Source organism: Bos indicus x Bos taurus, chromosome 5, assembly GCF_003369695.1.
Source record: "Bos indicus x Bos taurus breed Angus x Brahman F1 hybrid chromosome 5, Bos_hybrid_MaternalHap_v2.0, whole genome shotgun sequence".
In the NCBI taxonomy this organism is placed as follows: Eukaryota; Metazoa; Chordata; class Mammalia; order Artiodactyla; family Bovidae; genus Bos; species Bos indicus x Bos taurus.
Genome location: NC_040080.1, coordinates 22,057,982 through 22,084,783, shown reverse-complemented (window position 1 = coordinate 22,084,783; position 26,802 = coordinate 22,057,982). Strand labels below are relative to the sequence as shown.

Genomic DNA, 26,802 nt, shown 5'->3' with positions numbered 1-26,802 from the left:
AAGTCCAAACACATTTCACACCTGTTCAGATTTCTGTGGGTCTCTGAAGTTCCTCTCAGCACCATCAGAGAACACGAGGAAGATTAACCCATGACTCTCAAGTGGGGTGTCTCTCTCTCAGGGAATTTCTAGTTTCGTGTTCCTAAAAGTAAACCCCAAATATCTGGGTGAACCATTGAATCACAGCCAGACTGTAAGATCAGCAAGTGGCCCCCACCACACGGGGCGGAACTGCAAACAGAGGAACATAAGCTTGCTGTCTGTCCGGGTGGGGATTTCGTGAGCCAACCTCACGGCCACTTCACAGGAGAAGTGAAAAGAGTAAGTGTGAGAGTTCAGAGCTGTGAGAACAGCGCTGTGTAAGGAATCAGAGTGAAAAAAGAAAGAGAAGCAATTTATCCTCCTTCCCCTTGGTTGTCATCTACCAGGAAAATACGTCCAAGACAGATGAACCCTCCAGCTCGTCATCAGAATAACAGGTTTGCAAACCTGCCTGGCCACACGGTTGCTTCCTCGTCAGGCTCGTGAGGAGAAAGAGTCGTTTCATGTCCCCAAGAGGGCTGGCACCAGATCATCGGCTCATATTTGTTTCCCTGCAAAGAGCTCTCAATGTTGGTGACTCGAGAGCTACTGAAGGAAGCAAAATAAAACCCCTCGTCAGCTTTGTTCACGAATCAGCACGGCTGATTCTTTTCTCCCTCATCCTACACCCTCTTTTCACAGCCTGTGGCAATGAGCAGAGGATTCGAGTAACTGGTACAGGGGTTCCATTTAGAAATAGCTTCTTGGGTGTGAGCTTTCATACTCAGGGGATGGTCTAAGTGTCACGGATTCTCTCTGCTGAGCTGTGCGAATAGAAATATACATTAAAGCTCAGCATGAAAGCTTTCACTGGAGAAGCTGAAAGCCTCCATTCCCTGGCCAACTGGGCTTCCCCACTCCCACTATTAATGTGGAATTAATTGTGCATGTGCAGTAGGACCAGCAGAAGAAGGGGAGCGTGGCCAATCTGGAAAGCCTGAAACCCAATGGATGCCACCGAGAGAGGGAGCACAGCGAGTCCATCGTTTGTACAGGTTACAGGAAAGGCAGACGTGCCCCTAGCTGCTGAGGGGATTCCCACAAATCATGCAATTGGGGTCAAGGAGGTAATTACCAGAAGTCACACCTGTGCGTAATGCACTGGGCCAAGAGCCAGGCTCACAGCCGATTCTCAGGCCAGAACGGGGTCGGGGTGGGGGGTGCTTGGAGGACAGGGGAGTGGGCCTGTAGTTCTACTCTGAGGTCCTGGGAACCAAGGGAAGATGCAAGTGGCTGAGGCAGCCTTCAGGAGACCTGCAAAGCCCACGAGCTGGCTCGGGTTCCCAACCCACAAAAGCATCAACTGATCTCAGCATGGGCAGCGTGGGGAAGCACCCTTCGGCGTCAGGGAGTTGAATTTCCAAATTTCTTTGCAGGAGAACATCCTCACAAAACCATCACAGCCAAAGCCGAAGACAATTTCCTGCGTCATTAAAATACCACCATCTGCACTAAAATGTGATGTTGAGCACATGAAATCAAGTGAATAATCATGAGCATTTTATAGATAATGCGCCACTGCTGATACGCCTTGTATTTCTCTTCTGGAATTAAAGAACAAAAAAAAGTGGTTAAGCTGGGAAGAACCCAGGGACGTTACATACACAGGGTGAGGAAATGATGACCCTGGGAGGAAGAGTGAAGTGTTAAAGACGACCCCACCTACTACTGACCACACTGGGCCAACGCTGGGAGGGCTGACCCCTGTCAAGGGCGTCCACAGCTCTGTGACTCTGCAATAGAGCTTCCTGGAATGCAGGTCATGAGGGTAAAACCCAAGACATCAACAGGCCAGACAACTTTTCTGAAGAAGCGTGTGAGATTAACGAAAAGCATTAGGAAGTGAAATGTTTTCATTCGTAAGCCCATCAACATTTCTACTGTTGAATAATAATCTGTGAGGCAGATTATCACTTTTAAAAAGATGGAAAATTGTGAACAACAGGAACCTCTTTTCACTTCATTTTGTTTTTAACACTCCAGCCTTTATCGACACCTGAAAATAAGTTACAGATACCAGTCTACAAAGAGGCTTGAATTTGAAAGTTTATCTTCTTCTAAGTTCAAAAGATGATTTAGTGTCTGTCTCTGATTTTATTCCTTTGGCATTTCTTGTTGCAATTTATATAAGTTTTGCCTAAATTAGAAAAAATAAAATCAACCTGTAAGTCTGCATTTTCTCTTTCTAACCAACAGCTAGAGGGAAATGATTTTCAACAGTTCCTAGTATTTTTATGAAGCAACATGGTGAAGTGAATACAAGCCTGGGTTTTGGAATTAGATCTGGATTCAAATTGTGGCTCCTCCACTTTCTCTGTGTGAACTCTAGCAAGTGATGCACCACTCAGACACAAACCAGACAAACATCTACCATGCAGTATTAGTGATTATTTAAAATAATATACATAAAGTTTCTGGCATTGAGAAAGTGTTCAGTAAGCTGTAGTGACAATGATTTCTCATTCCACACTCTATTGCAACAGATTCCCTAAGGTGGTATCTCATACACAGTCGACCTCAGAACAGCTCCTAGGAAAACCAAAGCGTTTATAAACTGTAAGGTGGGGGGTGATGACAAAAAAAGAAACTGATTTGCAAAGGTAAGCCACTCTTGGAAAACAAATGGGTAAACCCTAACCCTGTTACTTCTAAAGTGGAGCTACAGGGACTTCCCTGGGGTCCAGCGGTTAAGAATCCACCTTCCAATGCAGGGGACACAGGTTCGATCTCTGGTCAGGGAACTAAGATGCCATAGGCCAGGGGGCCACTGAAAAGTCCAAGTGCCACAACTACTGAGCCCACGTGCTCCAGAGAGAGCACACAACTAGAGAAGCCCCCATGACACGATGAAGATCTTGAGTGCCACAACCAAGACCCAACACAGCCAAATAAATAAATAAACAAATGAAATAAAATAAAGTTGCTGCTAAGTCACTTCAGTCGTGTCCGACTCTGTGCGACCCCATAGACAGCAGCCCACCAGGCTCCCCCATCCCTGGGATTCTCCAGGCAAGAACGCTGGAGTGGGTTGCCACTTCCTTCTCCAATGCATGAAAGTGAAGTCGCTCAGTCATGTCCGACTCTTAGCGACCCCATGGACTGCAGCCTACCAGGCTCCTCCGTCCATGGGATTTTCTAGGCAAGAATACTGGAGTGGGGTGCCAAGTAGAGCTACATAATTACCCGATAGCCCTCTAATATTTTTTAAGAGCATGCTGTTCGCCAACACTTACCTAGATATCTTTTGTTTTAAAAAGTGACTGTTATCTATCCCCTTGCAAACCTTCCCCTTCTTGTTTGAAGTGAACCATTATAGTGAAAGCTCCTACTCCAGCCCAGAGAATCCAGCCCCAGCAGAAACTGATCAAACAACATGTTCTCTGCACAGCCCTGCATGGGTGAGGATTTTCCTCACAGGCATCCTATCTGTACCCACCACATACCCAGAGCTCTTCATCCAGGATCCACACATGTGGTCTGCATTTCTAGGATTGAAATCTTAGTGCCCCATTTGAGGCTATTTCTGTGCATGATCTTGAAAGGACTGAAGCTGAGGCTCCAATACTGTGGCCAGCTGATGCAAAGAGCTGACTCATTGGAAAAGATTCTGATGGAAGACTGAAGGCAAAAGGAGAAGGGGCGGCAGAGGATGAGATGGTTGGATGGCATCACCAACTCAATGGATTTGAGCAAACGCCAGGATATAGTGAAGGACAGGAAAGTCTGATGTGCTGCAGTCCATAGGGTCGCAAACAGTCAGACACAACTTAGTGACTGAACAACAACTGTTCATGATCTAGAGGAAACAAGGACTAATTTCAGAAGAATGGGGTTCAGTCCAGCTACCCAAGCTGGGAGCAGTAAATATTGGGGTGGGGTGACTAATTATTCTTGGGAATTTACAGTCAGCATGTGGTTAGGGACAGGGATTGCTTAAATCTCTCAAATCCTACCCTATCTTCCTTCAGAAGAGACCAGAAAAATCAGTCCCCTGCCCCCCCCAAAAAAAACACACATGGATGCTTCAGGTTACCAAACCAGAATCCTCTGATGCTAACAAGTGAAATCAGCAACACTCAATGGTCCTTGGTAACACTGACCTCTGGAAATACATAAAGATAAACCACACAAAGTAATGTCAGAAACTCCAAGCGGGGGCTTACCTAGTGGCTCAGTAGTCAAGAATCTGCCTGCCAATGCAGGAGACACAGATTTGATCCCTGGTGCGAGAAGATACTGAAGCCTGTGCCCCTAGAGCCCATGCTCTGCAACAAGAGAAGCCACTGCGATGAGAAGCCCGTGCACCACAACAAAAACCCAGCACAGCCAAAAACAAAGAAAGAAAGAAACTCCAAGAGTCTGAGCTACTGTGAACTCAGGCATGAAGCAAATGGGGGAAAAAACATACCTGTTACTTGATGATGGAAACTTGCTCACATTTGTACAGACTTGGCCCAATCAATATGCTTTGTGATAACATAGAGGAGGTGGGGAGGAACCTAGGCCGAGCACATCTGAGCCAACGTGACGTTGAATCTTTATCAGACCAGCCGGCAAGTGTTAGGTAGACAGATGTGAGGATGATGGACAGGGAGCCGTCAATCTGCAGAACCCCCGAAAACACCAAGAGAAAGATCACAGTGATACCGATAGTGGGGAAGATCCAAGGGGAGATGGGAGAAGGGACACAGAAGAAATGGAAATAACATTTCTTACTTCCTGTTGTTCAAGTCTATTCATAGAACAGACTGGTTCCCATCGGCTCTGCTTTTTAGATGGCTCTCTCGCTTAATCTGTCATAAGCATTCAACACTGGGTGTAGAATGGAGCCAGGTATCTCTCTATCTCTCTCATGGTAAATAACCCACAGCACCAGGTAAGGACAACCCACAGCCAGAGGCTTCTGATGTTTACTTCAAAATTTCAAGGAAAGTGAGAGCCTTTCCCCCATTCCTTGCAGGACCAGAGCCACTGTGTTGGAGCGTTTGCCAGAGGAACTGCCTTAAATGCACACGGAGCGCACGGCATGAAATGCGAAGCGAAAGAAAAGGTCAATAGACCTCTGGTTATATATTTTTTTCTTTTTTTTAAAAAAAGACATCTATAAATAGCTGCATTTATTGAAGTTGCTTCCTTATCAGGAAGCATGGAGCTAGGAATTAATGTCTGCCTGCATCGGAAATTCTTGCAGACAGCAAACCCAAAAAGGAAATTTCCCTTCCAAAAGCATCCTGGCTGTTCTGTTGTGGCCTGTTTTTTCTCTTCGAGCTCTTTGAAGTAGCTACCCAGGACCCCATGAGGCTGGAAAAGCAGAGAGCCTTCAAGCATTTGAAACTAGAAAATAAAGGCCCCCAAAGAAGGCTTGCGGGAAACACAACAGAAAATGCTGGTGGCTGGCCATCGTTGTTAGAAGTCACGACTGCTTTGTCGAGATACTGAGAAGAAAATCCTTCTCTGTGTCCTTGCCTCAACTCTGCCAGTGACGTCACAGCACACCACAGGCATCTGGGGAGCCCTGACATTTGGCTGAGGACAGGGAGGATCTGCTGGGTCTGGGGAGGAGAGTGGGGACGGTTGAAGAAAAAGATGACAGATCCAGGCAAGGAAAGAAAGTAGTTTCAGACAGAAGTACACTTGCGGTGTGGGAATGGTCAAGGCCCTGGGGTGGAGTGCCCCAGGGCAGGACCAAGTTCCCAGGAATCACCGAGTTAGAAAATAGACCTCATTTCCATTGTGACTTCAGGAAATAGCCTCAGAACATGCAGGCAGAACCCCAGGCCCTTTCTTTAATGAAGCAAGCAAGCACATCCATGCTCCTCTCCGCCCTTGAAAGGGAGGATGCCCCTCCTAAACAGGCGATTCACTAGCTGTGAAAACTGAAATAGAGCTCTCAGTGAGTTTGTGGTCACTGTTCGCCAGGCACTGTGCTAGGTGCTACACGCAAACTACCTCTGATACGTATAGGAAACACTCATCAACTCTATTTCAATAAAAAAATTTTTTTTAAACCCTTGAAAAACAAAAGTTGCTAAGAGAGCAGATCTTAAAAGTTCTCATCACAAGAGAAACTACATGTAGTAACAGATCTTAACTAGATTTATTATGGGCTTCACTGGTGGCTCAGTGGTAAAGAGTGTCTGCAATGCAGGAGACCTAGATTCGATTCCTGGGTTAGGAAGATCCCCTGGAGGAGGGCATGGCAACCCACTCCAGTACTCTTGCCTGGAGAATCCCATGGACACAGGAGCCTGATGGGTTACAGTCCATGGGGTCACAAAGAGTCAGATATGACTGAGCAATTAACACTTTCCCTTTTCAGATTATTATGATCACTTCACAACATATACATATATTGAATTACTGTACATCTGAAATTAATATATTTCAAAAAATTTTCTGGATTTTGATAATCATACTGTGATTATGTAAGAGAATACCCTTGTTCTTAGAAAAATACACAGAAGTATTTAGGGATAAAGATTTAAAAAGAAACCCTCATCAGTAGGTGTGTTATGCAATTTGAGTCTTGGAGAGGGGAACTCATCTAACAGAGGCAGCCCTGGGAGGCCAGTCTCTTGCATTTGTCCCAGCCCAAGTCTTTTCTATTGCTGTGCTTTTTCACTTGGAAACTCAGAAAGAGCAGTGAGCCCTGATCCCAAGAGGTAACTCCTGATGAAATGCCAGGAAAGTTGTGGACTCGGGTGAGTCCTCTGTGGCTAGCGCTGTTCTTCTAGTGCCAAGAGAGATACTGGTCTTTAACCTCAGCTCACAGGACAGTAAAGAGGGAGGAGCAGGAGAAACGGGTGAGAAAAACCAAAATGATTATCCATCAGGACAGGCGCCTGTTCCTGCCAGAAGCCAGCCTGCTGGAGGATCAGCACCAATGAACGGGCTAGTGCATTCCTAGAGCCCTTGCTGCCCCAAGTCCCCGCACCCACAGCCGCCCAGACACCAAAGGTCAGCATTGCCTCTGCTTTCAAGTCTGTGACACTCTGTCATCATGTTTTCTCCCCAAAAGGCTAAGTGGTGACTTTGGGAACAGAAATCACATCAGATTCTTCAGGCGCCGTATTCAGTAAAACTATCTGAGCCCCGGTAATCTAATCAATAAAATAGGATTAATAACACCTAGGAGGGCTGCATGATTAAATGAACACGTTTTGTTACTTACAATAGTGTAAAACGCTAACTATGATTATACTTAATTCCCATTTTTTGTCTCTTCTCTGGGACAGGGAAGAGCTTGAAAGTATATAAAATTGTTGGTTGCTCCACTCAGTAACTAAGAGAGACACAGCATCTCCTTTCACTCCCTGGCTCTAACCGGGTGCTGTATGTCACATGACTCTCTGACACTCCAACACTCTGCTGAGAGTGCAAAATCGCCAAAGAGGGTGAGCAACCAGGGAACGTTTCCATAGGAAGGCATTAAATTAAATTATTAAACACACGCAAGTAGGAGCCGTAATGCAAGATTTCTGGAAGATTCACAAGCATAGGAAGGAGAGAGCTAAGGGACTATTTCTGGTGTTCTGACGCTAGAAAACTCTGAGTGGCTATTACGGCTATTTATTAACCTGCAACATCATACACCATAACCCGATTCAATGTGATGAATGAGCCCTGGGTTCTGATTTTTAAATATCAACCACAGGAATTTTACAAGAACAAATTGGCACCACGGAAGGCAGAGACTCTAGGCAGATGGCATCATCTCAGCCTGTGATTAGAGGTGATCATGTCAACTAAATGCAAGATGATTATGTGAAAAGGAATTTAATAAAGTAAAGGCATTTAGTGATTTCAATTCTGCCCCATAGATCTGAAATATATGCTTTGTGACCACTTAGGTGGCCCTGGACATCGTGATTTGAGGCTGAGTATGTCACAGGGCTGGCATCAGCCCATAAGGTATCTCTGCTGTCCTCCTTGCCACCCACCACCCATGAATTAAGGGAAAAAAAAGTGACCCCTGGGCAGACAAACTAGAAAGAATCTCTCCTTTACACCGTGAAGGTCCAATGAGGCCCTTCACTGCTCAGAGAATCAAAACTGGCCTTGTCCAGCCACTCTCGGGGGCACCACAGTCCTATGAGTTTTTCAAGGTATCATGAAAGGTTTGGGGACTTCCCAGGTGGTACTAATGGTAAAGAATCCGCCTGCAGTGCAGGAGATGTTAGAGACTTGGGTTGAGTCCCTGGGTTGGAAAGATCCCCTGGAGAAGGAAATGGCAACCCATTCTAATATTCTTGCCTGGAGAATTTCATGGACAGAGGAGCCTGGCAGTTTACTGTCCATGGGGCTGCAAAGAGTTGGACATGACTGAAGGGACTTAGCACAGACGCATGAAAGGATTATGTCCCCTTTAAAGAATGGAACTTTTCGTTTTCGTCTACCTGCTGTAATTGTCACACTTCAGCTCCTCTAGCCTCAAGCTTAAAAAAAAAATTTTTTTTAATACCTTAGACGGAAGGAAGGGGAAAAAAATATCTTTCTGTCTTTTCAATAAACATACTTGTGTTTGCTTCCTGGTGCAGCAGGGAAGTTCCAAGAAGCTGCTGGAGGACTCCTGCAAGGGAGTGGGGAGTGGGGGTCAGGAGGCCAGACCAGGAGGCCAGACAAGGACGGCAGGCAAGCCCTTTTCCTCTGGGCTCCCCTCCTCTCCTGGGCCCAAACTGCCCTGCCTGCCCCTATCAAGTTCTCTAGAATCACTATTTAACAGGTTGCCCTATTTATCACTGTTTTTTTTTTTTTTTTTTAATCACAGGCAAGTAAGAGGAAAAGGCATTACTTTCTACTTCTTAACAGCTTCCTAATTTGTCACACTGTGTCTTCCATTTGGCCCTGTGTTTGCAGAACAAAATGGTGAGAAACCCACCATACAAGAACCTTACAAGAATATTACTATCCTCGCCTTCCCTTTTAACCAGGAAAGGCTAGATATCGATTTCAGAAAGGAGGAAACGGAAGGGTTAAAAGAGAGAGAGGATTTATCTGGAGATCAATGAGGATAAAGGGGAGAAAAGAAGCCACTGGAGGCATACCAAGCTGGTGAGTGTCTCTTTAAAACAAGCAGCTAAAAAAGCTTTCGAACTAGCAATACCATAAATGTCCCGCTGCTGTCTTGGCTCTCGGATTCTTCCCCGTACTTTCCATGAGCATTCCACTGGGAATTGTCTGGAATCCCAGATTTGAACAGCAATAACCAAATTCCCTTGTCAGAAGATTTATTTTCTTTTCAGCTTGGAAACCCAGCTGGGAGGCATCCTCAAGTGTACAGCCCAGCCGCAACCAACCTAGAGGCTTCAGGAGATGTTTCTCAAACAGCACAACGGGCAGCTGAGTTTTGGAACTTGCGAGAGAGGCGGGCAGCTCAGCCTCTCGTGGAAAGTCCCAGCTGAGGACAGATGGCAAGAGCCTGGGAACTGGAGGATTCGTTCCAGATGTGGGAACCAGTGGTGTTACGAGATGGCCAATGCAGATGCCAAGGAGGGCCCTAACGTCAGGCTGCCCAGAGAGTAGCACTCAGACAAAACTATCACCATGAAACCTAAATCCATCACCTAACGACTGACTATGTTTTAAGGCCAGCAGTGCCCTGCTACAGTTCTATATTGGATAATTCTCTACGTGGGTATCCATCCAACCATCCATCTACTCATCCATCCATTATCCAAGCAAGAAATGCAAACTATTCGACAACTGATCCACCAGTTAGAACAGATTCCAGCCAGAAACCAGCCCTCTGGCCACATCAGTGAATACTGGCTAAGTGTCAACCCTGAACTCATCCATCCATCCAAAAGGTACATAGTAAATATACTTACATCGTGGCAGGATAGATAAGAGCCCAGGTGGCGCAGTGGTAAAGAATCTGCCTGTCAATGCAAGAGACTTGGGAGACGTGGGTTCAATTCCTGGGTTGGGAAGATCCCCTGGAGAAGGAAATGGCAACACACTCCAGTATTCTTGCCTGGAGAATCCCATGGACAGAGGAGCCTGGCCAGCTATGGCCCATGGTTTCCAGAAGAGTTGGACATGACTGAGCACACACACAGACACACAGGCTCTGTAGTCAGACAGAACTGAGTTTGAACCCTGACTCTCTTGCTGACTGGGTGACCTTGTTAGTTTGCTCACATTCTCTTAAACCCTAAATTCCTTATGTGTGACATGGATATACAAAAAATATCTACAAGTATTGCTGGGAGAATAAATAAAATAATTTCCATCAAGGACTTCACACAGTGCCTGCTACAGAGTCATCCCAATAAATAAATATTAGCTATGATGCATATGTGCTAGGCACATGGCAGGGCCTGGCCAAACAGTGGTGAACAGCACAGCTGTGACTCAACGAGGAAACTGTCTACTCAAGAAAAAACATTAAAATGTCTGTATGGAAGAAACAGATCCAAGTAGGGAAAATGATGTCTTAGGTGAGGTCATAATATTTTCAAGGTAAGAGGGCTGTTAAACATTCTCCTGCCCAATTGCCATCTTGCATGGTAGGAAAACTGAGTGTTATGACGACTGACTCACAGTCAAACAGCTTGTCTAACAGCAGAACTAGTTAAGGATTAAGATCTGAGCGCCGGTTCATTGTTTGTTAGTGCATTTTATCATGATAACTTTTTATGGAGTGGCAGCGCTAGGGTAAAAGAGCCTCCATATGTGAAAGTCATCCAGCGGCAAACCAAGAGTTAGGGCTTTCTTGGGATGCGGGGCGGGGTTGGGGGTCAGTGAATGTGTCAGTACAGAATTCAAAAGCCATGAAAGAAACCTCAGCCTATTTGGAACAGGAGTTTATTATTTCCTTTTCTCTCTTTATGGAGACTCCAAGCTCCACAAGGGCAAGGAGTTGGGTCTACTCTATTTACTTCAAAGTGCCTGGCATAGTGCAGGTAATCAGTACCTGCTTGTGGAATGAATAAATGAATGAGATTAGTAGCAGGCATGCTTTGTCTGAATGGCCTGAGTCTGTTCCATCCTGAAGTGAATGTCCTAATCACAGAGCAGCTTCTGGAGAAAAGAAGGCTCACACCTGGCTGTGGTCTCTTTCCCAGTCTGTCTGCTCACAACACTCACTGGTACCACAACGCTCCAGTATACTGCAGACGACCGTGCCCACAGTCATGACCCTGACACCTTCACAGTCCTAATCTCTTTAAAGTTCATTGTGGAGAAGATGGTAGACTGAGGCTGGAAGGTGCTGACCACAGTATACCAGATTTGTAAACATTGATAGACATGGCAGGCTGGCTGAAGGAGGTGAAGGATGCTCCAAAACCCCTTGAAGTTTACAGCTACCATCCTCACTGTGAAAGAGAAGGGATATGCCAGTAACACCCCCCAGTACCTCCTAGCATCACAGTCATCAGATCTGCTGAGTAGACACAGACAGAGGACACAGAAGCCTGCATCTTCTCTTCTCGCTCCCCACTCTTAGTAGGCAGCCTTGGGCTTTCTCAGGAGGGATAAGCCATGAAGAGCAGAATAACCCAGGGAGCACGACTGTGGCAGAAAGAGACAGCAGGTACAACCAGACAACCATTCAAGTCATGAGAAATCAAGTAGGGAAGGGCCAAGGTGACTCCCTCCCCCTGCCGAGTCCTCCATAACCTGAACCTGTGTTCCGAGGGTAACAGTCAAGCCAGAGCACCCAGCATTTTCTTGGACACCGCAGCCAGGGTGGAAATCAAGTGATCCATTCTCCCCAGCCACACCCAGCACCCTGGATCATCGGGGCTGAGTGGCAGCTCAGAAGAGAGACAAAAAAGAAAGGGACAGGTGTCAGGTGCTTTGGAGCCTGGCCCCAGCAGCCCAAGTGTGGGGCCCCTGATGCCCTGCCCAGCTGCAGCTGAGGATTCAGGCAGGGGAAGTGGAAGAGGAAGAGGCAGAGGAAACTCAGAAGAGAAAGGTAGAACTATTACAAAATAATGGGAGCTGTCAGGTGGCTCACCGGTAAAGAATCTGCCTGCCAATGCAAGAGATGCAGGTCCCATCCCTGGGTCCGGAAGATCCCTCGGAGAAGGGAATGGCAACCCACTTCAGTATCCTTGCCTGGAGAATCCCATGAACAGAGGAACCTGGAGAGCTACAGTCCATGGGTTTGCAATGAATGGGACATGACTGAGCGACTGAGTACCCACAATGGGAGCCGTAGAGGCAATGAAGGTACAAGAGAGGCGGAGAAGACAGGTGGGGAGGGAGAAAGGCCCTGTGTTGGCATAAGAGGAAAGAACAGAGCGACGACCGTGGAAGAGGAGGGGACAGCCCTGCAAAGAAAGTTCAATCCAAGTACCCAGCAAAAAGCAGAGGGGGAGGGAGACTGGCACAGAAGCCCTGCAAAATTTCGGGGCAATGAAGACACAGAAGGGGAGGAAGTGTGAACTTTAGGAAGACAGACTCTCCCCCAGAGTTCACCTTGCCTCTTGGGAGATTCAGTGGAACCTGTAGTGCCCCTGTCATAGTCAGAGGTGAAATCAATGCACAGAGAAACAACGGAACACCCAGGAATCTCGGAATCTCACAGTTTTCAAAGCCATTTTGGGGGATGGGGTGGCGGGAGGTGAATGATGCCAAAAGAGTTTCTGGAAACTGTAGGAAAACCATCTCAGAGCGTGCCCCCTGCCCAGGCTTGCAGCCCTACCTCCCTCAGCCCATGCGGTTGACCCTTCTGTTTGACAGTCTGTCCGTCCACCCATTCCATCCATCCCCCATCCATCCAGGACTCAGGAACACTCACGCAGGTGTGCGGGCAGGCGGATCGAGTCTTCCTCCATCCTGAGCGCTCTGGGCACTGGCACATGAAGCGGCGTCGAGGAAGCGTAGCTGGGCACCGGGCTCTCGGGGGGTGTGTATGAAATTCGTTCCTGCTGTTAAAAAGAAGGGCAGAGAGAGGGGAAGGGGAGAAAAGACAATGAAAGCCTGGAACTGAGGGGTGACAGCCGCGAAGGGGTGGGTGGGGGCGTCTGGGTGCAGGTCACCTCTCAGAGGAGACCCCTCTCTGTGCAGTTGTCCTTTCAGATCGCCAGCACTCGGGATTTATAACAAAATGCTGAAAAGCTTTAAGATAGGGCTTTTCCCGTGCACTGGGGTCAATAGGTGTTCATTTTTTTTTTTTTTTTCTTTGTATTAGTGGTTTGTTCCAGTAAAGAGGGGAGGCAAGATGAAGGGGATGAAACAATATATCCCAAGAGAATGTCATTAAAGACTCCTCCCTCAAAAATTACTCTTCCCAGTCACACAATTTATGTCACCAATACATTAAAAACCATTTTTCTCTTCTCTGGCAATATCCCCAGCTTCTGATCAAAGTAGGATTCCATACTTATATCCAATGAGAGGTGAGCCCAAAGTGATAGCTTATAAGTTTGAGGTTTCAGTTAATAAATCTACAAGCAATATTTGTCTATCACCTACCTATCCCATTATACAACCATCACCACCAAAAACCTCCAGGGTTTCACTTTTTCCTTCATAGCTGCGAATTATCTGCCACATCAACCAGTTATCTCCTTGCTCCCCTCGTGCTCCATCTTAGAATCAATATTCCCTTTCCTTCTGAAGCATTTCAAGAGCTCATTCAAAGAATCCTCTGCATTTAAGGAAGTTCGGTTTAATTGAAGGTACTTACTCAACGGACAAGGAAAGGGGGAGGGGAAAGTCAGCACCTCCCCTGTTTAAATTCAAAAGGACAGTGTTTGTTACATCCATTAAAACAATGCGATGGGCTGGAAGGGATTAGTTTAAAGTTAAAATGTGGCAAATAATGGCAAGAAACTAACTATGCTGTTCACTGGGGAGAGTAATGCAATTTGCATCTTAGATCTGTGTACCAACTGATTTCACTTGCAGTCCATACATAAACACAACTTCCGTTAGTTTCTGTGGTTTAACTGGGCAAAGTAAAGTGGGACACACACAGTCCAAAAATAAGTTGGGGGTGGGGATAGGGGAGATCGGCAAGATGCCATTGTGAAAACAAAAATCAAGAGCAAAAGAAAAATTACGGATTAAAATAAAGCCAAGGGGGTGTTTAGGTTTTACAAAGCATTCTCTAACACTTTATACTCCATCAAATATGCAAAGGGAAGCGGGGGGTCCCCCAGCCCTGTAACCAAATTAAAGCTTCTCTTCTCATAACCTGGAAAGTTAGGCGGTTGTGGTAGGAAGTTTCGATTTTAAATGAATATATACATATTTTTGTAATTTCCGAATGGAATTGCTATACCTTCCCCGAGGCATCCTCAACTGGCAACTAGGGCCTTTGGAATATTTCTGCTTAAACACACATCCTAAAGTTTCCTGGTGAATTTCTTAATTCAGGGAAGACACATACACCCTAGATTTCATTTCTAGATTGACTGAGGTGTCCTGTGAAAGGTCACCCAGGGGCAAAACCTTCAACTTCACTTTTCTTGAACTTTACCAAACATCACACATATTCTGAGCAACTCTAACTTAGGGATAAGTTATATTTTTGGTGTTTGGTTTGGGGTTTTTGAGGTGAAAAAGGCAAAGACATAAACACACATATGGGAAACATATGAAATCTGTTGAGGGGTTTTTCAAGGTGAGATAGGTTTTTAAAATATTTTAAGTGGAGTCTGTTTTTTCTAGTTGAACAAATTCTTCATACACTTCAACCCTTGAATAACCCCTCACCCCACCCCAGTCCCAACATACGCCTTGATATCTTATCTACCGTTACTTTATTCCCAGAAATAGCTTTCTGTTTTGTTAGGGTTTTTGCAGAAGTGAAACTGTTGATGAAGAAAACCCTGTGCAACAAGAGACCTTTCAAATGGCAAGGCATGAGTACGAGAAGAAAAAAAGATGTCATTTCGTAAGACGGTGACTTTCTCTGGAAGACAAGATTCTATAACTAGTCTTCGTGAGTGAGAAGCCACCTCAGTCCCCTTACCATCTCCATCTAGGATGATGAGCAGGGAGAAACCCAGCTCTCCAAGCAGATTCTACTTTATTTCTTGGGAAAATGTATCACCAGCCTGCTGAGAAAAAGAGTCAAGCCAGGTATCACCTTTAAAATGTATATATTCTGACTTGGTAAATTATCATGTTGTACCTTCTTTGGGGGCTTCCCTGGTGGCTCAGTGGTAAAGAATTCACCTGCAGTGCAGGAGACCTGTGTTCGATCCCTAGGTTGAGAAGATCCCCTAGAGAAGGGAATGGCAACCCACTCCAGTATTCTTGCCTGGAGAATACCATGGACAGAGGAGCATAGCAGGCTACAGTCCATGAGGTTGCAAGAGTCAGACACGACTTGGTGACTCAATGACAACAAGTTTCTTTTTACTATAATTTTCGGAGGCAGCCCCATGCGTGTTTACGTGTGTGTGGTTCCCTGTCTTTACTGCGACACTGAATGTCACACTTCAGGGCTTGCTCTAGGATTTCATGCCCTCCCCTCCACATCCAAACAATTCCAGAAGAAGACTACCTTGCTGTTTCATAAAAAGAAGGCCAGGTCTTCCCTGGTGGTTCCGCAGTAAAGAATCTGCTTGCCAATGCAGGAGACACAAATATGATCCCTGGTCCGGGAAGATCCCACATACCAAGGAGCAGCTAAGCCAGTGCACCACAACTCTTGAACCTGTGCTCCACAGCCCAGGAACCACAACTACAGAGCTCTCGAGCCACAGCCACTGAAGCCCCCACGCCCTTGAGCCTGTGCTCCACAGTAAGAGAAGCCACTGCAATGTGAAGCCTGCGTACTGAAACTAGAGAGTAGCCCCTGCTCGCTGCAACTAGAGAAATGTCCATGCTGCAACGAAGACCCAGCACAGTCAATAAATAAATAAAGTTATTAAAAAAGAAGGCCAGAGACTGAGTATCATAGACCTTGAATGCTTCTCACTTCTGATACAGGTTTCCACTCAGCAATGTGGCAACACAGTAAGTCTGGGTTGGGAAGTTCTTGTTAAAAGATTTAATGAATAGGTTTGTCAGTAACAAAAGAAAGAATGGGTACCTTGACCCTGAGGGGGATAAGTAAAATGTGCTTCTAGGGCCTTGAGCAATTTGCTAGTGGCAGTAACACACCGACTGTGACCCTGGGTTCCACGGCCAGGACAACACTCATCGGACCACGGAAAGGATGCTGTCCAGCCTATGGGTTCCGTTCCAAGGAGGGACAAAACACTCACTTGGGCATCCCATACCACACACTTATCTCCCTTGTTTCTCTTTCTGTTCATCTCTAGGGTGACTGACGTGGTCTTCATTTTTAAATCTATTACTCCAGCAGTGCACTTACCATCTACCATGGCACATCAGCAGACTGTCAAAAGTTAGAAATACGAAACAAATACCAATATCTCTGATGGAGACATCCAAGCAGAGAGACGTAAAGAGACTAACATCCAATTCTCCAAATAAAGGAAACCTCTTCATTCTCAGAACTGCTTCTCTGGCCCAACCCCAAGGAAGGGACGGCGAGTACCCGTTTACGGTACATTCACCTCGAGAGCAAATTGTCAGTTGGATGAAAAGCAGAGGTGTTTTATTTTAACATTACAGAGGGGAATAACCATTTCCTCAGGAGGATTATAAGCACTGCTCTAATTAAATTAAAATGCTGCAGACGGTGATATTAATGCATTTAAGTGTTGGAGGGGGGTTCACCACTGGCGGAGGTCAATGATGTGACTAAAAATGCCGTGATGCGGTTACAGGATTGTTTAGATGCTGAAAAAGGAAAACATGCTGCTCTCAAATGTGCAGACACAACCTATCAAACCAGCGGGCAGAACAAAAGGGAGCAATGCCATTTCTAAGGCCGACGGTAATACCTCAGGGGTGGGGGGTGGTTGAAGGAGTGGTGCCAAGCTCTGGAAAGAGAAAATAAAGCTAGAGATAGTTTTAGGCAAAGGATGAAATGTAAATGTTACTCACCATTATAGAAAGCTTAAATTTTTTTAAAAAATGGAATGTGGAGTTAGGGTTGCAGCAGGCATGCTACGGAAACCAAATTGAGCTCCATCCATCCCTTTCCTCACTCCTCCCTGACTGCAAAGGATCACATGGTACCCATCTAATTCTGCTCGTTGCTTTAAGGCTTTATTTTATTACAGTGTAGTTGATTTATAATGCTGTATTAATTCCTGCTGTAAAGCAGAGTTATACACACACACACGGGGCTTCCCTGGTGGCTCAGCAGTAAAGAATCTGCCTGCCAACTCAGGAGACACAGGTTCAATCTCTGGGTTGAAAAAATCCCCTGGAACAGGGGATCCACTATTCTTGCCTGGGAAATCCCATGGACAGAGGAGCCTGGCGGGCTACCATCCATGGGGTCACAAAAAATGTCTGTCATGACTTAGCAACTAAACATATATATATATATATATATATATACACACACACATATATATATACACACACACACATATACACACACGTATGTTTATATATACATATACACACATGTGTACACATATATGTATGTACACACATGTATGTGTATATATGTATATGTATATACATATATGTATGTGTGTATACATACATATGCATATATGTGTGTGTGGGTGTCTATTCTTTTCCATTATAGTTTATCACAGGATACTGAACATAGTTCCCTGCGCTATACAGTAGGATTCTGTCATTTATCCATTGTCTATATACTAGTTTGCATCTGCTAATCCCAAACTCCCAATCCATCCTTCCCATCCCCACCTTCCCCTTGGCAACCACAAGTCTGTTGCCATGACTGTGAGTCTGTTTCTATCACTTCAGTTCAGTTCAGTCGCTCAGTCGTGTCCAACTCTTTTCGACCCCATGAATTGCAGCACGCCAGGCCTCCCTGTCCATCACCAACTCCCGGAGTTCACTGAGACTCACGTCCATCGAGTCAGTGATGCCATCCAGCCATCTCATCCTCTGTTGTCCCCTTCTCCTCCTGCCCACAATCCCTCCCAGCATCAGTCTTTTCCAATGAGTCAAATTTTCGCATCAGTGGCCAAAGTATGGGAGTTTCAGCTTTAGCATGAGTCCTTCCAAAGAATACCCAGGACTGATCTCCTTTAGAATGCACTGGTTGGATCTCTTTGCAGTCCAAGGGATTCGCAAGAGTCTTCTCCAACACCACAGTTCAAAAGCATCAATTCTTTGGTGTTCAGCCTTCTTCACAGTCCAACTCTCACATCCATACATGACCACAGGAAAAACCATAGCCTTGACTAGACGGACCTTTGTTGGCAAAGTAATGTCTCTGCTTTTCAATATGCTATCTAGGTTGGTCATAACTTTCCTTCCAAGGAGTAAGCGTCTTTTAATTTCATGGCTGCAGTCACCATCTGCAGTGATTTTGGAGCCCCCAAAAATAAAGTCTGACACTGTTTCCACTGTTTCCCCATCTATTTGCCATGAAGTGATGGGACCAGATGCCATGATCTTAGATTTTTGAATATTGAGCTTTAAGCCAACTTTTTCACTCTCCTCTTTCACTTTCATCAAGAGGCTTTTTAGTTCCTCTTCACTTTCTGCCATAAGGGTGGTGTCATCTGCATATCTGAGGTTATTGATATTTCTCCCAGCAATCTTGATTCTAGCTTGTGCTTCTTCCAGCCCAGCGTTTCTCATGATGTACTCTGTATATAAGTTAAATAAGCAGGGTGATAATATACAGCCTTGACGTACTCCTTTTCCTATTTGGAACCAGTCTGTTGTTCCATGTCCAGTTCTAACTTGCTTCCAGATAAATTCAGTTGTGTCATATTTTGAATACCACAGATAAGTGATACATATGGTACTTGTCTTTGTCTGACTTACTTCACTTAGTTTGTTAACCTCTAGAACCCTCCATGTAGTTGCAAATGGCATTATCTCTTTCTTTTTTACAGCTGAGTAGTATTCCATTTTATAGACACACCACATCTTCTTTATCCATTCATCTGTGGATGGACATTTAGGTTGTTCCCGTGTCTTGGCTATAGTGAATATTGGTGCTGTGAACATAGCGGTGCATGTATCTTTTCGAATTATAGTTCTGTCTGGATATGTACCCAAGAGTGGGACTGCTGGATCATATGGCAACTTTTCTATTTTTTTAAGGACTCTCCATACCATTTTCCATAGTAGTTGCACCAATTTACATTCCCATCAACAATGTAGGAGGGTTCATTTTTCTCCACATCCCTTCTCGCATTTGTTACTTGTAGATTTTTTTAAATGATGGCCATTCTGACTAAGGTTTGGTAGTACCTCATTGTAGTTTGGATATTCATCTAATAAGTAATAATTCTGCTGATTTTTAAGCTGACTGCTTAGAATCTGTGACAATAGTGTAAATCAACCTCATGCATTCCGGGTTCAGTTAGGAGAATGGTGTTTCTCCTGCTCCCAAGTCTTCTCTATGACTGCATTTTACAGACTACAAGAGTTAAAAACTGAATATTATTATCACAAAAAAAAAACCTTTCCTTTTCAAAGTGATTTAATATAGCACTTCTAGAAATCATAGGGATCCATGCATTTGTTTTTATACCATGAGCTCTTTGAAAAAGCTGCAGGCCTGAGGAGCTTAAAGCCTATTCCTCATTAAATAAGAACCTTCTGGAAATAAAGATAAAGCATTTCTGGAATCAAGAAAAACAGAAACAAAGTTTGCTTATACAGTCCACTCTCCCCATCTGGGGATTCAACCAACCACAGATCGAAAACATTTGAGGGGAAAAAGAAATTTTGGGAAGTTCCAAAATGCAAAAGTTGAATTTGCCATGTGCTGGAACTATTTACATACAATTTACATCGTATAGGTATTGCTGTTATAAGCAATCAAGAGATGGTTTAAGGTATACAGGAAGATGTGCACTGATTATATGCAAATACTACGGCCTTTTTTGGTAAGGGCCTTAAGCATCCATGGATTCTGGTATCCTCAGGGGACATGGAACCAGACTCCCACAGATATCTAGGGACAACTGTATTTGTAAAAAGATGTTTTAGAGGCAATTTCAAAGATTCCTTAACCATAGAGCTGAGATGCCCTTGATTTAGGAACTTTTCCCAAAAACAATCCCCATACTGAGTGCCAGAACTACTCCAGTGGAGGTTTCTGAAGCCCAAGTAAAGCCTTGAGGACAAAGACTGTCATGGAAACAGTGGTATCTCTGGACCATTTCCCAAGGAAATACGGTAAAAATGCTACAGGTGCACTTTTTGTCCTGTTACACTTTTGGTGTCCCTTTACTGTGCTGAAAACTGGCAACCCAGACAAGAGAGAAAGCAACAGGCACCAAAGACACAGTGGTCATGCTGGTAATATTCAATATTTCCAGGGAAGGATCTCCCTTCCACCCTGCAGGCTTTGAGGAAAGTTGCCTGGGAAAACTGAGGCTTGTACTATAGTCATCTTCTATAGACTAAAAGAAATCTCTCCTATGAAAAACTATTCGGTGAGATTTACTATTGCAACCCACTCCAGTATCCTTGCTTAGGAATTCCCATGGACAGAGGAGCCTGGCTGGCTAAAGTCCATGTGGTCCCAAAGAGTCCGACACGACTAAGTGACTAAGCAACAACAACTAAACTGAAGTCTGCATACACAATCATTTAACTACACTCTTCTGGCTGCAAAATAATTCAAAGTGGTGGTTTAGGTTTTCATTAAATAAGCTGTCATTAATAAGCAAAAGCAACACATCACCAAAAAACTGAACAAGACTGAATTTTGAGCTGCACAGTTTTCTAGGTTTTTAGTGTCAGGGATGCAAATAGCACACATGAGAACCTAAACTAACACATTCTTGAATGCCAGCGTCTTTCACTTGAAAAACTACATTGAATATTTTGTTCATCCCCAAATTTAGCAAGATCAACTTAAAGAACTTGAGAAAAGATGTAGACGTCACTCTTTGCTAAAATGTACACACTGTCACAGCTCACAGCATCTTTGATATCTTTCCAGAAAGAATCCATGTACTTTAGGATCTGGGGTGAGGAGAGTAACGTTAGGATCTGAGGAAATCAAATCCGAATTTTGGAAGAGAAAACCAGGTCCATCAGATCACAGCAGTTCAGTTGTGGTGCTATCTTTCCTACCCACAGAGGCTGCAGTAGATGTCCCAACAAGTGGCCCGAGTCAGCTTTCCTCTTAAGAGTCCAGCTCGTCTCCTGAGGGAACCATCCTTTCTGGGTGCTGAGACAATAGACTTTTACACCCCAATTGATCTTTGGCTTTTAACATGCTTGCTGTCACTTCCAGAAGAAAAATGGAGGACTTTCCTGGTGGTCCAGAGGTTAAGAATCCACCAGCCAATATAGGGGACATGGATTTCATCCCTAGTCCAGGAAGATCCCTGTGCCATAGAATAACTAAGCCCATGTGCCACAACTACTGAAGCCCGCTCACCCTAGAGCCTGTGCTCTGCAACAAGAGAAGCCACTGAGCTCTATAGCTATAGAGTAGCCCCAGCTCGCCACGACTAGAGAAAGCCTGCATGCAGCAACAAAGACCCAGTGCCCCCAAAAATAAATGAATAAGAAAAATGGCAATATTCCATGAAAACAGGGTGGGCATTAACTACACTCCTGGTCTCTGGAGCTACACCCCTGGCTTGGTCTTCCAGATGCCCATGCAGTCCGGGAAGGGAGGGTGCACCCCACCATCTACACTCACACTGAAGTGGAGTCCTTCCTAGGAGCCCAGCTTCACCCCCCCAAGGAGTGCTCTTCCTATGGACACTGAAGAAGATGGATTCAGGACCTGAATTATGTAGTTTCCTACATACTTACATGCCAGTAAATCCTTAAGGAAATCAACCCCAAATATTCACTGGAAGGTCTGATACCGAAGCTCCAATACTTTGGCTACCTAATGCCAAGAGCCAATTCACTGGAAAAGACCTTGATGCTGGAAAACATTGAAGGCAGGAGGAGAAGGGCGTGACAGAGGATGAGATGATTTGATAGCATCACTGACTCAATGAACATGAGTTTGAGTAAACTCTGGGAGATAATGAAGGACAGGGAAGCCTGGTGTCCTATAGTCCACGGGGTCTCAAAGAGTTGGACATGACTTAGCGACTGAACAACAACTACATACTTATAACTGAAATAGTCCATTTTCTCCTCTTCCTGGCCTACCTATTACATTCTAAAGTCAGAAAACAGTGTATTGTATTTAAGAGCTACAATTAAGTCAAAGCACCTTCAATCTTTCTTTTGCCCAGAACTGAGTTATCAGTGCACAAATGGATAAATAAATAGAAGCATTGGCAACAGGCCCTGCAATCAAGCACTACTGTAAAATGTCATTAAGGGTTCATTCTCCCTATGACTGTTATGAAATTGTTCAGCATTCACCAAGCATCCACTATGAGCCGAGGTCTGGACCAGACATTATGAATTCTGCCCCCATTAAATCCCGGAATTCCAAAGATGGCCCCAAAACTAAAAATTTCTGGCCAGGACATGGAAGCAACCCAAACGTCCATCGACAGAGGAATGGATAGAAAAGATGTGGTATACATATACAGTGGAATATTACTCAGCCACCATAAAAAAAAAAAAAGGATGAAATGATGCTATTTGCAGCAACATGGATGGATTTAGAGATTGTCATTCTGAGTAAACTCAGTCAGGTGGAGAGATACAAATATATTATGATACCGCTTATATGTGGGATCTTAAAAAAATGGTACAAATGAATCTATTTAGTGAACAGAAATAGTGTCACAGGTGTAGAGAATAAATTTATGGTTATCAAGGGGGAAAGGAGGGAAAGGATAAATTGGGAGATTGGGGTTGACATACATATGCTACTATATATACAACGGATAACTAGTAAGAACCAACTGGGGACTTCCATGGTGGTCCAGTAACTAAGACCTGGGTCCTGAGTTTGACCCATGGTCAGGGAGCTAGATCAAACATGCTGCAGGTAAGAGTCTGCATGTTGCAACTAACGGCCTCATATGCCACAGTGAAGATTGAAGATCCTGTGTGCCGCAACAAGACCTGATGCAGCCAAATAAATAAATGCTAAAAAAAATAAATAAAAAAGAACCTACCAAATAGCACAAAGAACTCTATTCAATACTCTGTAATGACCTATATGGGAATAAAATCTAAAAAAGAGGGGATATATGTATAACTGATTCACTTTGCTACACCACAGAAACTAACACAATATTGTAAATCAACTAGACTCTAATAAAAATTAATTTTAAAACATCTGTATCACTTTACCCATAAATACATATAGGTACTTGTATATAAATATGGGCTTCCCAGGTGGCACAGTGGTAAAGAATCCACCTGCCAAGCAGGAGACACGGGTTTGATTCCTGGGTCAGGAAGATCCCTTGAAGAAGGAAACGGCAACCCACTCCAGTATTCTTGCCTGGGAAATCCCATGGACAGAACAGTCTGGTGGCCTATGGTCCATGGGGTTGCAAGAGTCAGACACGACTTAGCGACTGAGCACATACACACTCATAAATATACTCCTCAGAACACATGTTCCAACCTTTGTTGGAAAAAAAAAAAGTCATTGCAACAACCAGGGAGGGAAGCTGGTATCACTAAGGGAGCACTGGGTATATGCTTCTCACGAGCCCTCTATTTTATTTCAGACTCACAGTAATCCTGCAAGGAAGTCTCATGACCCCCATTCCACACGAAGAACCTGATCTGAAGATGGCAGGGAGTAAGCCATCTCTGCAAGGCACCTGCTCAGGAGATGGTATGGCTGGTAAAAAGAGGAGAAATGAGAAATTATATGCAAGTTGGGCCAGTCCATCAACAGTGGCTTCAAAAGTTCTGAGGAATCCCACGAGGTAAGTTCAAGTTTATAAGAACAGCTGCAGTTTTGGAATATTTCATTGCAAATATTCCAGTGGGGTCCCTGAGGGTCACCCCACAGAAGCCTCTGAGCCAGGAGGCTGACTTCCTTAAGCTGTGGCTTCTCATACTGGGAACACAGATGCAAGGAGTAAGTGCCTTTAGCTGAAGGAAGGGGACTAAACAGAACGTTATGAGGGAGCCCCCTGGCATGACCCCTGAAATCCACCCAGGGGTGCAATTTACCTGGAGGGCTCCCTCAGCAGGGCCGTCAGGGAAGTTACAGATCACTGGTGCCTATAAGGACTTCACCTCGTACAGAAAGCTCATCTTAGGAGATTTCTGAATATTTATGCTCCTTTTTCAATTTCTGGATTTCTATGTTCCTTTTTCTCTAACATTTTCTTCAACACAAAAACCATTTCCCTACTCAATGCCTTTCCATCTAACCAGGAGTGACAAATCTAAATGTGCAGGTGAGAAAACAGGAGCAGTGGGGAGGAAAGGCCTGGTCAACATCTACTCGGGGTCTATTGGTGCCTCGAGCCCTGTACTGAGGAGGTGCTGAGTCCAGCAGCCCATCACAATGGCCACCATCCAGCAAGGCTGGTCCAGTGGTCTGAAGACTGACCCTCTCCTTCTGGCAAATGAGGGAGGGATGGAGGCACTGTGGGGGCCTGCGGGGGAGAAAGATTGAACAGATCCTCACAGATGTTTTAAAATACATAAAGGCTCATGTAAGACAGAGTGAAGGTAGGCTACAGTCCTTAGCATTGCAAAAAAGTCAGACGTAACTTAGAGACTAAACAACAAGCCAATTTAAGCTGAGGCTGAAGGGTGATTCTGAAAGGGGTCCCTGGGCTGGGAATTAACTAAAGTAGAACCTGAAGGTGCCTTATAACTAAACTCCAAGATGCTGCTTCTACATGTTCTCATATCTCCCAGCAAGTCAATGCTTATTCATTACATTGTGGGCAGAACAGATCCAAAAAAAAAAGATCAGGAGATAGATTCCCTTCTCTATCAACTCACCCCCCACCCTCCACCCCGGGGGCCCTGCACACGATCCAAGGGTTCTACACAATATAATTAGAAAAAAGCACTAGTATCTACAACTTGGAGCACCCCTTTTGAAGACAAGCACCAAAGCCAAATCCGCAAGTAGCTTTCTTCATTGTTCTAATTGTAAAACATCTTAATTAAGATCCTTTCCAACCCTGAGATGCTATGAATTTTTTTTCTTCTGAATTTCTGAAATATTTCTGACATGAATAGTAAGCAGACTCTCAAGCTGTGATTTCTTTTCATGCCAGGTTGTGGTTTCCAGGGAGGCCTGTGCTTGAAGGATGCTCAGCTCCTTTGGCTGGAAGCCAGTGCCGAGGCAGGCAAGGTCACAGGCTTAAGACACCATGGGGAAAATGAGATGCATGCCACCCCACAGCCCAGATTATACCCCTAATCCCTGCCAGGATGCAGATGATGGCATCTCTGGTGGAGATGAGGTGAACATCACACATCACCATCCTGCAAACCCCAGAAGTGCATGACTGATAGTGAGTCACTCCGGTGTAAGAAAGGTGGTGGGACTTCACACAGAAACAGCCAGTGTGGCCTCTGGGAAAAATAGTCAGGCTGTGGGATTTATCCATGGATGCCCCTAAGCTTTTGATCCACCTTTTGAAAGCAGAGTCACCGAATCCTTTCTTCCTAATTTTTTAAAATGTTTTTGTTTAATTTTTTAAAAGTATGATAACAAATTTACAGGAGACTTGGAAAATACAGAACAAAGTTACATAAAGTTCAACTATATGGGTGTGTTCAGTCAGAGTCGTGTCCGTCACTTTGGGATCCAGTGGCCTGTAGCCAGCCAGGCTGCTCTGTCCATGGGATTGCCCAGGCAAGAAGGTTGGAGTGAGTTGCCTTTTCCTTCTCCAGGGGATCTTCCTGACCCAGGGATCAAACTCGTGTTTCTTACGTCTCTTGCATTGGCAGGCAGGTTTACCACTGAGCCACCAGGGAAGCCTAGTTCAACTACATGTTACAATTATTTTTTAAGTAAGACTTTTAGTTGGAGTTTCAATATCAAACTCTCAAAAATTAACAGAATGAAGAGACAGAAAAGTCAAAGGATGTAGTAGACCTGAAAAGCACTATGAACCAATTCAACATAATTTATATAGTGTTCACACAATAACAGGATAGAAATCCTATTCAAGTTCCCATAGACTATAAACTAGGAGACACTGGAACATATCCAGGGACATAAAACAAGGTGCAAAAATTTCACGTATTGAAATCATGCAGAGTCTGTTCTCTTATCACCACAGAATTATGTTAGAAATCCCTATTAGAAGATATTTGAAAATAACTCTTATATTTTCAAGCCCAATGTGACATATACCAAGAGAATGCTTTAACTTAGGCATTGATAGCCTCAGTAAAGTTAAAAGACTGAAGAAACACAGAGGGTGATTTTAGAAAAGAAAGCATCTAAATGAGAAATTAATATCAAAGATACTTTTAAAATTCCCATATATTTGGAAATTCAATGTCCACTTTCAAACGATGGATGTGTCTAAGAGGCCGTAACAAAGGACTTCTTAACTAATTCTAGTAGCAGAAGCAACAAGAACTTAAATGAAAAGCAGCTTATATCCAGGGCACAGTCAAGTGCGGCCAAGTTCGGCTCTTGATTAGCTGCTTTCTACTCCATTAATGCTTTTTCCTCTAATGCTTTGGCCATTAAAATTAGCCAGTCTGCAGTGTCCCTGCCTGGGGCTAACAAGTAATGAACTGCGAGTGTTACTATTTAGTTGTATCAAGGGCGCCATTAGAGAGAGCTTCTCAATTTCTCCCCCTAAAGGAAAGAAACCTTCCAGGCAGTTCTACCTGCCATACGGCTGCTCTCCT

The 26,802-nt window shown here is 44.5% G+C and overlaps 1 protein-coding gene across 2 annotated transcripts in view; it reads right to left on the bottom strand.

The window, feature by feature from the left end:
- Positions 1-26,802, bottom strand: part of ETV6 (ETS variant 6) — a 285,602-nt gene that overhangs the window by 150,217 nt on the left and 108,583 nt on the right. The window contains exon 2 of one of the 2 annotated variants that reach the window (XM_027541361.1): positions 12,830-12,956. In XM_027541361.1, the coding sequence (XP_027397162.1) occupies positions 12,830-12,956 (127 nt within the window). Of the gene's footprint in view, positions 1-12,829; positions 12,960-26,802 lie in introns of both variants that reach the window. The other variant, XM_027541360.1, reaches the window with a different exon arrangement.